Source organism: Crinia signifera, chromosome 3 (assembly GCF_055691185.1).
Source record: "Crinia signifera chromosome 3, ASM5569118v1, whole genome shotgun sequence".
NCBI classification, from domain to species: domain Eukaryota; kingdom Metazoa; phylum Chordata; class Amphibia; order Anura; family Myobatrachidae; genus Crinia; species Crinia signifera.
Window position 1 is genome coordinate 332836039 of NC_139219.1, and position 13873 is coordinate 332849911.

The 13873-nt window shown below is 52.6% G+C and overlaps 1 protein-coding gene across 2 annotated transcripts in view; it reads left to right on the plus strand.

Annotated features, from left to right (window-relative positions):
* The window catches only part of ASXL2 (ASXL transcriptional regulator 2), an 88039-nt gene that overhangs the window by 50147 nt on the left and 24019 nt on the right, over positions 1–13873 (plus strand). Inside the window, exon 5 of one of the 2 annotated variants that reach the window (XM_083178907.1) lies at positions 6884–6999. The exons of the other annotated variant lie outside the window; for it this stretch is intronic. Coding sequence (XP_083035033.1) covers positions 6884–6999 — 116 coding nt within the window. The remainder of the gene's footprint in view (positions 1–6883; positions 7000–13873) is intronic. 2 annotated transcript variants of the gene reach the window in all.

Consider the following 13873-nt stretch of genomic DNA (forward strand, 5'->3'; position numbering starts at 1 on the left):
GAGCAGGGACCCCAGCAGCACAGAGTATATCAGGAGATGAGGGATGTGTCAGTGAGGACAGGGCTGCATGTGACAGGGGCAGTGACATGATGTGAAGAGGGGAATGGAGGCAGCAGGAAGCCACAGACTGAGAGTTATATAGTGTGAGGAGCAGGGTCCCCAGCAGCACAGAGTATATCAGGAGATGTGTGATGTGTCAGTGAGGACAGGGCAGCATGTGACAGGGGCAGTGACATGATGTGAGGAGGGGAATGGGGGCAGCAGGAAGCCACAGACTGAGAGTTATATAGTGGGAGGAGCATTGTCCCTAGCAGCACAGAGTATATCAGGAGATAAGTGATGTGTCAGTGAGGACAGGGCTGTATGTGACAGGGGCAGTGACATGATGTGAGTAGAGGAATGGGGGGAGCAGGAAGCCATAGACTGAGAGTTATATAGTGGGAGGAGCAGGGTCCCCAGCTGCACAGAGTATATCAGGAGATGAGGGATGTGTCAGTGAGGACAGGGCTGCATGTGACAGGAGCAGTGACATGATGTGAGGAGGGGAATGGGGGCAGCAGGAAGCTACAGACTGAGAGTTATATAGTGGGAGGAGCAAGGTTCCCAGCAGCACAGAGTATATCAGGGGATGAGTGATGTGTCAGTGAGGACAGGGCTGCATGTGACAGGGGCAGTGACATGATGTGAGGAGGGGAATGAGGCAGCAGGAAGCCACAGACTGAGAGTTATATAGTGGGAGGAGCAGTGTCCCCAGCAGCACAGAGTATATCAGGAGATGAGTGATGTGTCAGTGAGGACAGGGCTGCATGTGACAGGGGCAGTGACATGATGTGAGGAGGGGAATGGAGGCAGCAGGAAGCCACAGACTGAGAGTTATATAGTGGGAGGAGCAGGGTCCCCCAGCAGCACAGAGTATATCAGGGGATGAGTGATGTGTCAGTGAGGACAGGGCTGCATGTGACAGGGACAGTGACATGATGGGAGGAGGGGAATGGGGACAGCAGGAAGCCACAGACTGAGAGTTATATAGTGGGAGGAGCAGGGTCCCCAGCAGCACAGAGTATATCAGGAGATGAGTGATGTGTCAGTGAGGACAGGGCTGCATGTGACAGGGGCAGTGACATGATGTGAGGAGGGGAATGGGGGCAGCAGGAAACCACAGACTGAGAGTTATATAGTGGGAGGAGCAGGGTCCCCCAGCAGCACAGAGTATATCAGGGGATGAGTGATGTGTCAGTGAGGACAGGGCTGCATGTGACAGGGACAGTGACATGATGGGAGGAGGGGAATGGGGACAGCAGGAAGCCACAGGCTGAGAGTTATATAGTGGGAGGAGCAGGATCCCCAGCAGCACAGAGTATATCAGGAGATGAGTGATGTGTCAGTGAGGACAGGGCTGCATGTGACATGGGCAGTGACATGATGTGAGGAGGGGAATGGAGGCAGCAGGAAGCCACAGACTGAGAGTTATATAGTGGGAGGAGCAGTGTCCCCAGCAGCACAGAGTATATCAGGAGATGAGGGATGTGTCAGTGAGGACAGGGCTGCATGTGACAGGGGCAGTGACATGATGTGAGGAGGGGAATGGAGGCAGCAGGGAGCCACAGACTGAGAGTTATATAGTGGGAGGAGCAGGGGCCCCAGCAGCACAGAGTATATCAGGAGATGAGGGATGTGTCAGTGAGGACAGGGCTGCATGTGACAGTGGCAGTGACATGATGTGAGGAGGGGAATGGAGGCAGCAGGAAGACACAGACTGAGAGTTATATAGTGGGAGGAGCAGGGTCCCCAGCAGCACAGAGTATATCAGGAGATGAGTGATGTGTCAGTGAGGACAGGGCTGCATGTGACAGGGGCAGTGACATGATGTGAGGAGGGGAATGGGGGCAGCAGGAAGACACAGACTGAGAGTTACATAGTGTTAGGAGCAGGGTCCCCAGCAGCACAGAGTATATCAGAAGATGAGGGATGTGTCAGTGAAGACAGGGCTTCATGTGACAGGGGCAGTGACATGATGTGAGGAGGGGAATGGGGGCAGCAGGAAGCCACAGACTGAGAGTTATAGAGTGGGAGGAGCAGGGTCCCCAGCAGCACAGAGTATATCAGGAGATGAGTGATGTGTCAGTGAGGACAGGGCTGCATGTGACAGGGGCAGTGACATGATGTGAGGAGGGGAATGGAGGCAGCAGGAAGCCACAGACTGAGTTATATAGTGGGAGGAGCAGGGACCCCAGCAGCACAGAGTATATCAGGAGATGAGGGATGTGTCAGTGAGGACAGGGCTGCATGTGACAGGGGCAGTGACATGATGTGAAGAGGGGAATGGAGGCAGCAGGAAGCCACAGACTGAGAGTTATATAGTGTGAGGAGCAGGGTCCCCAGCAGCACAGAGTATATCAGGAGATGTGTGATGTGTCAGTGAGGACAGGGCAGCATGTGACAGGGGCAGTGACATGATGTGAGGAGGGGAATGGGGGCAGCAGGAAGCCACAGACTGAGAGTTATATAGTGGGAGGAGCATTGTCCCTAGCAGCACAGAGTATATCAGGAGATAAGTGATGTGTCAGTGAGGACAGGGCTGTATGTGACAGGGGCAGTGACATGATGTGAGTAGAGGAATGGGGGGAGCAGGAAGCCATAGACTGAGAGTTATATAGTGGGAGGAGCAGGGTCCCCAGCTGCACAGAGTATATCAGGAGATGAGGGATGTGTCAGTGAGGACAGGGCTGCATGTGACAGGAGCAGTGACATGATGTGAGGAGGGGAATGGGGGCAGCAGGAAGCTACAGACTGAGAGTTATATAGTGGGAGGAGCAAGGTTCCCAGCAGCACAGAGTATATCAGGGGATGAGTGATGTGTCAGTGAGGACAGGGCTGCATGTGACAGGGGCAGTGACATGATGTGAGGAGGGGAATGAGGCAGCAGGAAGCCACAGACTGAGAGTTATATAGTGGGAGGAGCAGTGTCCCCAGCAGCACAGAGTATATCAGGAGATGAGTGATGTGTCAGTGAGGACAGGGCTGCATGTGACAGGGGCAGTGACATGATGTGAGGAGGGGAATGGAGGCAGCAGGAAGCCACAGACTGAGAGTTATATAGTGGGAGGAGCAGGGTCCCCCAGCAGCACAGAGTATATCAGGGGATGAGTGATGTGTCAGTGAGGACAGGGCTGCATGTGACAGGGACAGTGACATGATGGGAGGAGGGGAATGGGGACAGCAGGAAGCCACAGACTGAGAGTTATATAGTGGGAGGAGCAGGGTCCCCAGCAGCACAGAGTATATCAGGAGATGAGTGATGTGTCAGTGAGGACAGGGCTGCATGTGACAGGGGCAGTGACATGATGTGAGGAGGGGAATGGGGGCAGCAGGAAACCACAGACTGAGAGTTATATAGTGGGAGGAGCAGGGTCCCCCAGCAGCACAGAGTATATCAGGGGATGAGTGATGTGTCAGTGAGGACAGGGCTGCATGTGACAGGGACAGTGACATGATGGGAGGAGGGGAATGGGGACAGCAGGAAGCCACAGGCTGAGAGTTATATAGTGGGAGGAGCAGGATCCCCAGCAGCACAGAGTATATCAGGAGATGAGTGATGTGTCAGTGAGGACAGGGCTGCATGTGACATGGGCAGTGACATGATGTGAGGAGGGGAATGGAGGCAGCAGGAAGCCACAGACTGAGAGTTATATAGTGGGAGGAGCAGTGTCCCCAGCAGCACAGAGTATATCAGGAGATGAGGGATGTGTCAGTGAGGACAGGGCTGCATGTGACAGTGGCAGTGGTGGTGACAACATCATAGCATCATAGCAGCTACAAACAATTAAGTTGATTTTACTTTGCAATCAACTTAATTGGTTGTAGCTGCTATGATGACGTCACCCCCCTCCTACGATTCACGTGCCCCCCTCCCCTCCGAGCCCCCCTCCCGCGATTCGCGGACACCTGCGCCCCCCCCCCCTTCCCGCGATTCGGAGAGAGCATTAGTGATGTAGCCGTGGCACCCTGTGATCACCAGTGTGGCTCGGGGAGTTGGGGATGTAGCCGTGGCACCCTGTGCTCATTAGCGTGGCTCGAAAAGTTGGGGATGTAGCCGTGGCACCCTAAGCTCACCAGCGTGGCTCGTACAGAGCACTGGTGATGTAGCCGTGGCACCCTGTGCTCATCAGCGTGGTTTGGAGAGTTGGGGATGTAGCCGTGGCACACTGTGCTCACCAGTGTGGCTCGGGGAGTTGGGGATGTAGCCGTGGCACCCTGTGCTCATTAGCGTGGCTCGAAAAGTTGGGGATGTAGCCGTGGCACCCTAAGCTCACCAGCGTGGCTCGTACAGAGCACTGGTGATGTAGCCGTGGCACCCTGTGCTCATCAGCGTGGCTCAGAGAGTTGGTGATGTAGCCGTGGCACCCTGTGCTCACCAGCGTGTCTCAGAGAGTTGGGGATGTAGCCGTGGCACACTGTGCTCACCAGTGTGGCTCGGAGAGTTGGGGATGTAGCCGTGGCACCCTGTGCTCACCAGCGTGGCTCGTACAGAGCACTGGTGATGTAGCCGTGGCACCCTGTGCTCACCAGCGTGTCTCGGAGAGTTGGGGATGTAGCCGTGGCACCCTGTGCTCACCAGTGTGGCTCGGAGAGTTGGGGATGTAGACGTGGCACCCTGTGCTCACCAGCGTGGCTCAGAGTTGGGGATGTAGCCGTGGCACCCTGTGCTCACCAGCGTGGCTCGTACAGAGCACTGGTGATGTAGCCGTGGCACCCTGTGCTCATCAGCGTGGCTCGGAGAGTTGGGGATGTAGCCGTGGCACCCTGTGCTCATCAGCGTGGCTCGGAGAGTTGGGGATGTAGCCGTGGCACACTGTGCTCACCAGTGTGGCTCGGGGAGTTGGGGATGTAGCCGTGGCACCCTGTGCTCATTAGCGTGGCTCGAAAAGTTGGGGATGTAGCCGTGGCACCCTAAGCTCACCAGCGTGGCTCGTACAGAGCACTGGTGATGTAGCCGTGGCACCCTGTGCTCATCAGCGTGGCTCAGAGAGTTGGTGATGTAGCCGTGGCACCCTGTGCTCACCAGCGTGTCTCAGAGAGTTGGGGATGTAGCCGTGGCACACTGTGCTCACCAGTGTGGCTCGGAGAGTTGGGGATGTAGCCGTGGCACCCTGTGCTCACCAGCGTGGCTCGTACAGAGCACTGGTGATGTAGCCGTGGCACCCTGTACTCATCAGCGTGGCTCGGAGAGTTGGGGATGTAGCCGTGGCACCCTGTGCTCACCAGCGTGGCTCGTACAGAGCACTGGTGATGTAGCCGTGGCACCCTGTGCTCACCAGCGTGGCTCGGAGAGTTGGGGATGTAGCCGTGGCACCCTGTGCTCACCAGTGTGGCTCGGAGAGTTGGGGATGTAGACGTGGCACCCTAAGCTCACCAGCGTGGCTCGTACAGAGCACTGGTGATGTAGCCGTGGCACCCTGTGCTCATCAGCGTGGCTCGGAGAGTTGGGGATGTAGCCGTGGCACCCTGTGCTCATCAGCGTGGCTCGGAGAGTTGGGGATGTAGCCGTGGCACACTGTGCTCACCAGTGTGGCTCGGAGAGTTGGGGATGTAGCCGTGGCACACTGTGCTCACCAGCGTGTCTCGGAGAGTTGGGGATGTAGCCGTGGCACCCTGTGCTCACCAGCGTGGCTCAGAGAGTTGGTGATGTAGCCGTGGCACCCTGTGCTCACCAGCGTGGCTCAGAGTTGGTGATGTAGCCGTGGCACCCTGTGCTCACCAGCATGGCTCATAGAGTTGGGGATGTAGCCGTGGCACCCTGTGCTCACCAGCGTGGCTCGGAGAGAACGTTGGTGCAGCAGCTGTGGATTGGGGACACGAGCCGGTACGAGGTTATTCTCAGCTGCTGACTGCACAGTTCCGGCCTGGAGCAGAATAGTGAGGTATTTTTAGTCCCTGGAAGTGGGGCTGGCAGCGTTCCTAGGACAGGCCACCACACAACGCCGTCACCTTTCCAGGAGCACCGTGTGTGTGATACTACCTGCTCCGCGCTCCCTAGAGGCATTGTCCTTCCTACTCCATGGGTTGGCTACAATCACGTGGGAGGGGCCTTGACAACCCCATGACGGTATTGGTGTGATCCTCCTCATTAGTTGATAATCCCAGGTACAGTAATACCCTGTGTCCTGCTTCTGTATATTGGTTAGTTAGGGGATTACACTGGCTTCATGCTGGGGGAGGGGGGGGGGGGGTAGGGTACCCCTATACACTTAGGCTTTCCTGGCAGTAAGCTCATTGGATAAGATGTTTGGTGAGCTCTGACTGCACATCACTAGGGTGTGTATGATGTCTCATTACCATTACTTACAGCCTATGTACATACCGTGAGCTGTACATTACTGACTTCCATAATGTTAGAGAGATTGAGTATACCCAGCTGGCCAGTGGCGTTATGTGCCAGTCGGACACCTCTCTCCAGAGCAGTGGGTCAGGTGACATACGGTATATGATGACATGATCAGGTGTCTGCAGTGTAGTTGGCTATGGAGCTATATTTACTATTTATGTATTGGGGAACTGGCGCCATCTTGTGTACCAATAAAGCATTGCAAGCAGGCACGCCTACCTGTATATCATTGCCATCAGTTTTCATTGTATTATGTATTGTGGTGTATTCCATCGAAGTGTTATCTGTATGGTGGTTATTTCAGGTCCCCTAACACTGTCAGTACATAGCGTATACAGTTCCTGATGCCTGCCGTGGTGCACCTACATGACCACTGAGCATCACCTCTGCCATGTTTGTGCATGCTGGGAATTGTAGTTCAGCCGGAGACCTGCTAGAGCCGTCACGCTGTTGTCATTGCAAGCTTAACACATGTGTTGTTTCTCATTTGATTTATAGTTCCATCTAGACTGTCCCAGCCATCCTCCCCCCAGTCCAGCTGTCCATCACCCCCCATCCCTGTGGGTAAAGTCATCTCTCCATCTCAGAAGCTCAGCAAGAAGGCACTGAAACAGGTAACAGGGAGGCGGGGTCATATCGCATAGCTGGGGGGAGGGGGAGGGGTCACGCAGCTTTTCTTGCCTGTTATATCACCCTTATTTGATGGTAAAATCGATGACTCCACTTTGGAGGATAGGGTACCGGAATGGTGTCCGGTTTTTAGGTAGGTGGCATTCCTCCCAGAAAGCGTGAGCTGAGCGGATGATGGTCCCTTGGGTTAATAAGGACAGATAGGATGTCTTCTTGTGGGTTCAATGGGGTACTGGTTCAGTCACAATGCTGCAGATTCCTGGTCTGTGTTCTGCACCTAATAGCCACCAACGCGTTTCGCTGGTCCTCAGCTGTATCAAGGTGATGCATACTGGTCAGCAGTCAGGGTTATATCCCCTCCATGATTAGACACCTGTATATCTACTGCTAGAAACACTTAGCACAATATTATATACAGGGGACAGATCCGTTATTCTTAGCCCAGTGGAAGTTACAAACGTGTGAATATGAGAATTTTATAAGAAAATATAGATGGGAAGAAGGCGCGTTTCCGGAAATCTCGTTACGTGGGTCACTTCCGCCCTATGGAGCGCAGGTGACGCGCGTTTCTATGTGACGAGGCCGGAGGTGTAGAACTCGTGCCTCCATATATTTGTTAAGCTGGTGGTTGTAATCAGCCGTAATGGGGGAGCACAGTAGTTCGCTATCCGGTGGCCGACTATGTCCCATCCGGGAGGCGGCTACCCTCTCCATGGACTGAATATGCGTTCCAAAGGACCGGACGGCGGAAGTAATACAAGCAATACATTAGAATTGGAGCTTCCTGTGTCCTGGAAAGGTGCCGGATGGGGTCCCAACAGTCGGGATCCCCACAGATATTTACCCGACGTCGGTATACCGACTGTTAACACACCCACAGACGGGTTCCAGACAGTTTCCGGCTATTCTCCCTCGTGGGTGTCCACCGCCCCCATAGGGGGAGAATAGAATAGGTGGTGAGCATAGCGAGCCACCGTGCCTGCAGCGTGGCGAGTGCAGCGAGCCCACAAGGTGCTTTGTTGCGCTCACTGTGCTGTCTGAGTCTGGGCAGTCGGGATCCCGACTGTCGGAACCATATACCACATCCGTCCTCTAACGAATTTGCGTTCCACATAGCATATAAGACACTACATCAGACTGGTGTAGTCAATATTCGGATATAGGCTGCCAGGTGAATAGAAGTTAATCAGGCTGGACAGATCAGAATTGGTCAATACATCATCGTATGAGAATATAAAGGAGGGAATAAAATATATATATATATATATATATATATATGTGTATATGTGTATATGTGAGTCACCCTCTTGAAAAAGGTGCTGGAAGCGCCGAAACGGCCGTCGAGGAGACGTTGCCTAAAGGCTAGATTGCAGCCTGAAATTATGCTGAATTGATGCTAAGTATAGCCTGACGGGTGTTGTATGCTGACATGATGACATGTTCGTTTGCTGTTCACTTATGTCCTCTGTGACAATAAATATGTATTGAATATACTGGACTGGTGCTGGTCTTCCTGTGACATGGGACTCTCTGCTATATATATATATATGTATATATGTAGATATATATAGATATGAAGTGAAGGAAATTTACTGAATATATAAGAATTTTTAAAAATGTAAACATAACTTATTCTATACAGAAAAATAAAATAATATCACAAAACAACAGAATTCATATAGATCGCAAAAACATATCTCTCAAACTAAAGTTTATAATATTAATATGGAAATAGGGAATAAAGTATATCACAAATGTTTTATTTATTTTTTATATAATGTACCGATAACTTATCTTTTATTCTTAATCGCCTATAAAACAAGAGACAGATATTCAGTTGTATGGAGAGGGATTGGAGAGAAAAGAGGATGAGGGTCAGAATTTAGATTACTGTGTTTAATTCAACGGACTCATCTTCTTCTCTTTGATTGAACAACTTTTTATACCGGTCTCCCCTCTATCTGTATTAGGTATCAGATCCCCAGCATGCACATCTGAAAAGTGCCTTGAGACACTGATGGGACATAACACCGGATAGCGAACTACTGTGCTCCCCCATTGCGGCTGATTACAACCACCAGCTTAACAAATATATGGAGGCACGGGTTCTACACCTCCGGCCTCGTCACATAGAAACGCGTGTCACCTGCGCTCCATAGGGCGGAAGTGACCCACGTAACGAGATTTCCGGAAACGCACCTTCTTCCCATCTATATTTTCTTATTAAAATCTCATATTCACACTTTTGTAACTTCCACTGGGCTAAGAATAACGGATCTGTCCCCTGTATATAATATTGTGCTAAGTGTTTCTAGCAGTAGATATACAGGTGTCTAATCATGGAGGGGATATAACCCTGACTGCTGACCAGTATGCATCACCTTGATACAGCTGAGGACCAGCGAAACGCGTTGGTGGCTATTAGGTGCAGAACACAGACCATGAATCTGCAGCATTGTGACTTAACCAGTCCACCATTGAACCCACAAGAAGACATCCTATCTGTCCTTATTAACCCAAGGGACCATCATCCGCTCAGCTCACGCTTTCTGGGAGGAATGCCACCTCTCTAAAAACCGGACACCATTCCGGTACCCTATCTCCCCCCCCCCCCCCCATCACATAACTGACACTAAGGAAATGACATAAACACAATTTACTTATTTAGTGTTCATTCTAGCACCACCAACTTTGAAAAGCCATGCAATTCCTGTTCCCTGCCTGGGGTGTTGCTGTCTGCTGTGGTGTTTCTTGCCCAGGTCTGGTTTGCGTATCAGTGCTGCTATACAGACCACACTGTGCTAGAATCACTACAGTAGACAGCGACACCCCAGGCAGGGAAGAGGAACTGCATGGCTTTTCTGGCGGGTGCTAGAATGAACACTATTACTTTAATATTTATTATTTTCTCAATTAGAAATGTTTGGGCTAGGGGTGCTGTGAAAAATGTTCTGATAGGGGTGCCTTGATTGAAAAAAGTTTGGGAACCACTGTCCTAAGGACAAGTCGGACCTGATTGTCCCGGCAGCTCCCCGGGAGGGATCACATGCGATTAGGCACTTCATATACCAAGTTTTGCATTTGATAAATCGCATGAGATTTATCACATGCAACTCCTGGGGAGGTGCAGGCAGCGGACGCTGGCGAGGGGACCAGGGAGTGGGGGGGGGGGGGTGTAACCGCGACCGCAGAGCTGGGCGGAAGGAGCAGGGGGGGCGGTGGCGCAGGGAGCCGGGCAGGAGAAGAAGCTGCCGGGCAGTGGCGCAGCGCCAGCGGCGGTAGCAGAGCAAAAAAACCCATACAAAGGAATGGGCAGCCTTCGGGTGAAATCAAGCCCAAATCGCATAGTGCATGGGGGCCTTAAGGGTGACTATCAATTTAGGCCGATGCACACCTTAAAAATTTTCTTTAAAAGTTATATATATATATGCTATTTAGCTATTTTATTATTTTTTAGTATTATGTCAATGTATTCAATTTTAGGTACTTGTTTCCTAGCACGGCCACAATCGCGGGCATAGTGTGTCATTTTTAGTGGTATACGACGTGACCGACGCGATGCCCCCGATTTTCCCATTGAAATGCATTGAAAATAGTCAAAATCGCGTCGGTCGCGTCGTATGCGGCTAAAAAAGCCTTAAATGGTCCAGACGCGATGCCCACGATTTCCCCATAGGAAACAATGTTAAATGGCTCAATGTACCCGCGATGCCCCCGATTTCTCATAGGTAACAATGTTAAATACCTCAATTTCACCAAATCATCATAGGGAACAATGTTAAATGGGCCAGAAAGCCCCAAAAACACCCCAGAACAGTGAAATGTCCCTCCAAAAGTACTTTACGCCACCCCACGATCAACGCGAACCCGAAGCGTGGCGAGCGGCGGCGGTACGCGTCCTCCGACCTTTTCATACCCCCACTATCCACGTCGGCGTGGAGTTGAGAATAGAATAGTGTGGCGAGCCACCGAGCCCGAAGCGTGGCGAGCGGACGCGGATACCTTCACAGGTAAACATGTGCCTTCGCGGGCTTCACAGGTATCCGCGTCCCCTCGCTGCGCTCGCCACGCTTCGGGCTCGGTGGCTCGCTGCGCTCGCCACACTATTCTATTCTCAACTCCACGCCGACGTGGATAGTGGGGGTATGAAAAGGTCGGAGGACGCGTACCGCCGCCGCTCGCCACGCTTCGGGTTCGCGTTGATCGTGGGGTGGCGTAAAATACTTTTGGGGGGACATTTCACTGTTCAGGGGTGTTTTGGGGGGTTTATGGCCCATTTAACATTGTTCCCTATGATGATTTGGGTAAATTGACCCATTTAACATTGTTTCCTATGGGAAATCGGGGGCATCACGGCTAAATTGAGGCATTTAACATTGTTCCCTATGGGGAAATCGCGGGCACCCGATTTTTTTAGTGCTTGCGATGGCCGCGATGCCCCCGATTTTTCCTCACGATGCCCACGATCATGATCATTGTGGCCGTGCTAGGAAACAAGTACCAAATTTTATTATCCTCACCAGAACCACTGCACACTGTTCTTTCAGTGCATAAACACCCCCTTTTCCTTGTTTGCTTATATATGTGGGTTTGACCCCCACCCTTTTGTGCTGCTGCTCATATTTAGCGCACTCTGGATAACTTGTTATCCTTTTCCTGATCACCCCTCTCCCTCGCCTGTCAGGGGGTACCCCTCTCCCTCGCCTGTCAGGGGTCACCTGTCACCCCTCTCCCTCGCCTGTCAGGGGTCACCCGTCACCCCTCTCCCTCGCCTGTCAGGGGTCACCCTTCTTCCTCGCCTGTCAGGGGTCACCAGTCACCCCTCTCCCTTGCCTGTCAGGGGTCACCCGTCTCCCTCGCCTGTCAAGGGTCACCCCTCTTCCTCGCCTGTCAGGGGTCACCCGTCACCCCTCTCCCTCGCCTGTCAGGGGTCACCCGTCACCCTTCTCCCTCGCCTGTCAGGGGTCTCCCTTCTCCCTAGCCTGTCAGGGGTCACCCGTCACCCCTCTCCCTCGCCTGTCAGGGGTCACCCATCACCCCTCTCCCTCGCCTGTCAGGGGTCACCCATCACCCTTCTCCCTCGCCTGTCAGGGGTCACCCTTCTCCCTCGCCTGTCAGGGGTCACCCGTCACCCTTCTCCCCAGTCTGTCAGGGGTCACCCTTCTCCCCAGTCTGTCAGGGGTCACCCTTCCTGGTACTTGTGTAGTTTCACGGCGGCAGTTACGTAGTTAGCGTAGCATCCCTGTCAGAATCGGCGTAGTGTTCCCGTGGCCAGTGTAGTCACCGTCCCTGTCAGAATCAGTGTAGTGTTCCCATGGCTCGCTTAATTTAGTTAGCGCAGTCAGCAGAGCGTGTTCCCGCGGCCGCTTAAGTAGTTAGCATAGTCAGTCAGGCGTCCCTGTCAGTATCTGTTCCTGCCCATTCGCGGCTAGCCGGAGCTTACATAGTTAGCGTAGCCAGTCATCGTAGTCAGTCAGCGCTTATTACATTGTGTGGGAACCATTGACCATTTTAAACTGCCTGATATGGCAGGTGTGAATGTGTTCCTGAAACACCCCCACTATCCACGCCAGCCCGAAGCATAGCGAGCACAGCGAGGGGCGGCGGTACGCGTCCTCCTGACTTGTTCATACCCCCAATATCCACGTCGGCGTGGAGTTGACTTTATAAAGTGTGGCAAGCGCAGCTCGGTACGCGCCAATCAGCTCCTAACTGTCCCTTTATAACCCCAGCCTGTTACTTAACAGTCAGGAGCTGATTGGCCGGTGATAAAGTACCAGGCACTTAATCACTTCTCCTCCCTTATCACTGCTTCCTACATCTACCCCAATGTAACGGTTATCTATCCTATGGGCGAAACGCACGTGACTGCGGTGTGCGGCATGTGCATCACTCTGAGTATCAGAATACATATCTGTTTCTTTGTGACGTCCATTTATATGAATTTGCAAGTTGGCTTTTAGTTGATGCTGGACCATGCTATGTGCCTTCTCTGGTGATATGCCACCTAATAAACCCTTTTCTCTTTCATCCATCCTGGTGACACAGCTCAACCATGGGATGTAGGAGGGTCTGCCAGGAGCCAGGCACCTATGCTAAAACTTTGATAGAGGCCGGCTCCTCCCTTCTGCATCCCAGCATTCCTCAGTTCGTTTTCGGTGCCCACCGGGGTGGGTGCTATGCTGAAGGGCTGCTGAAGCAGCCATGCTTTAGAGTAGCTAGGGGGTTTGTTTTTTATTAATATTCACCTAGTTAGTGCAGGAATACAGTGTGAGGCTTCCAGGGGAATTTCCTCACACTGACAGCGCGGCAGAGGCTGACAGAAGCGCGACCCGTCAGCTGCCTGTGTGCTGAGAGACGCTGTCTGGTCTCTCAGCACAGCGCTTGGACCTCACTACAGAGAGCAGCCAAACGGGGAACGTCTAGGTTTGCTGCCTTTCGCTCGTCCTTTCGTCTCTCCTTTAGAGGGGGTGCTTCCACCAGAGGGCAGTCTGGTAGAGGAAGATTTGCCTCTGGAAAGGGTAAGGCTCCTAAGTCCCGTTTTGGTGCCTTCACAAAAAAGCAGGTTACCAAGGGTGAGGAGAAGCCCTCCTCATGACGGGACGGAAGCTCCCTGTTCTGGAAACAGAGTGGAGGGTTGCCTCCTGCTATACCGGGATGTTTGGGCTTTCTCCGGCCAGGATCCTTGGGTTCTAAATGTGGTTTCTCAAGGATACAGGATCAGCTTAAAGGGAGTTCCTCCAAAGAGGTTTCTTCCTATACGTTTACCAAGGGAAGCACGCTTAAAAAAGGCGCTTTTGGGTGTGGCGAAGTCTCTCCTAGAGAAGGCTGTGGTGATTCCGGTACTGCGAAAGGGAA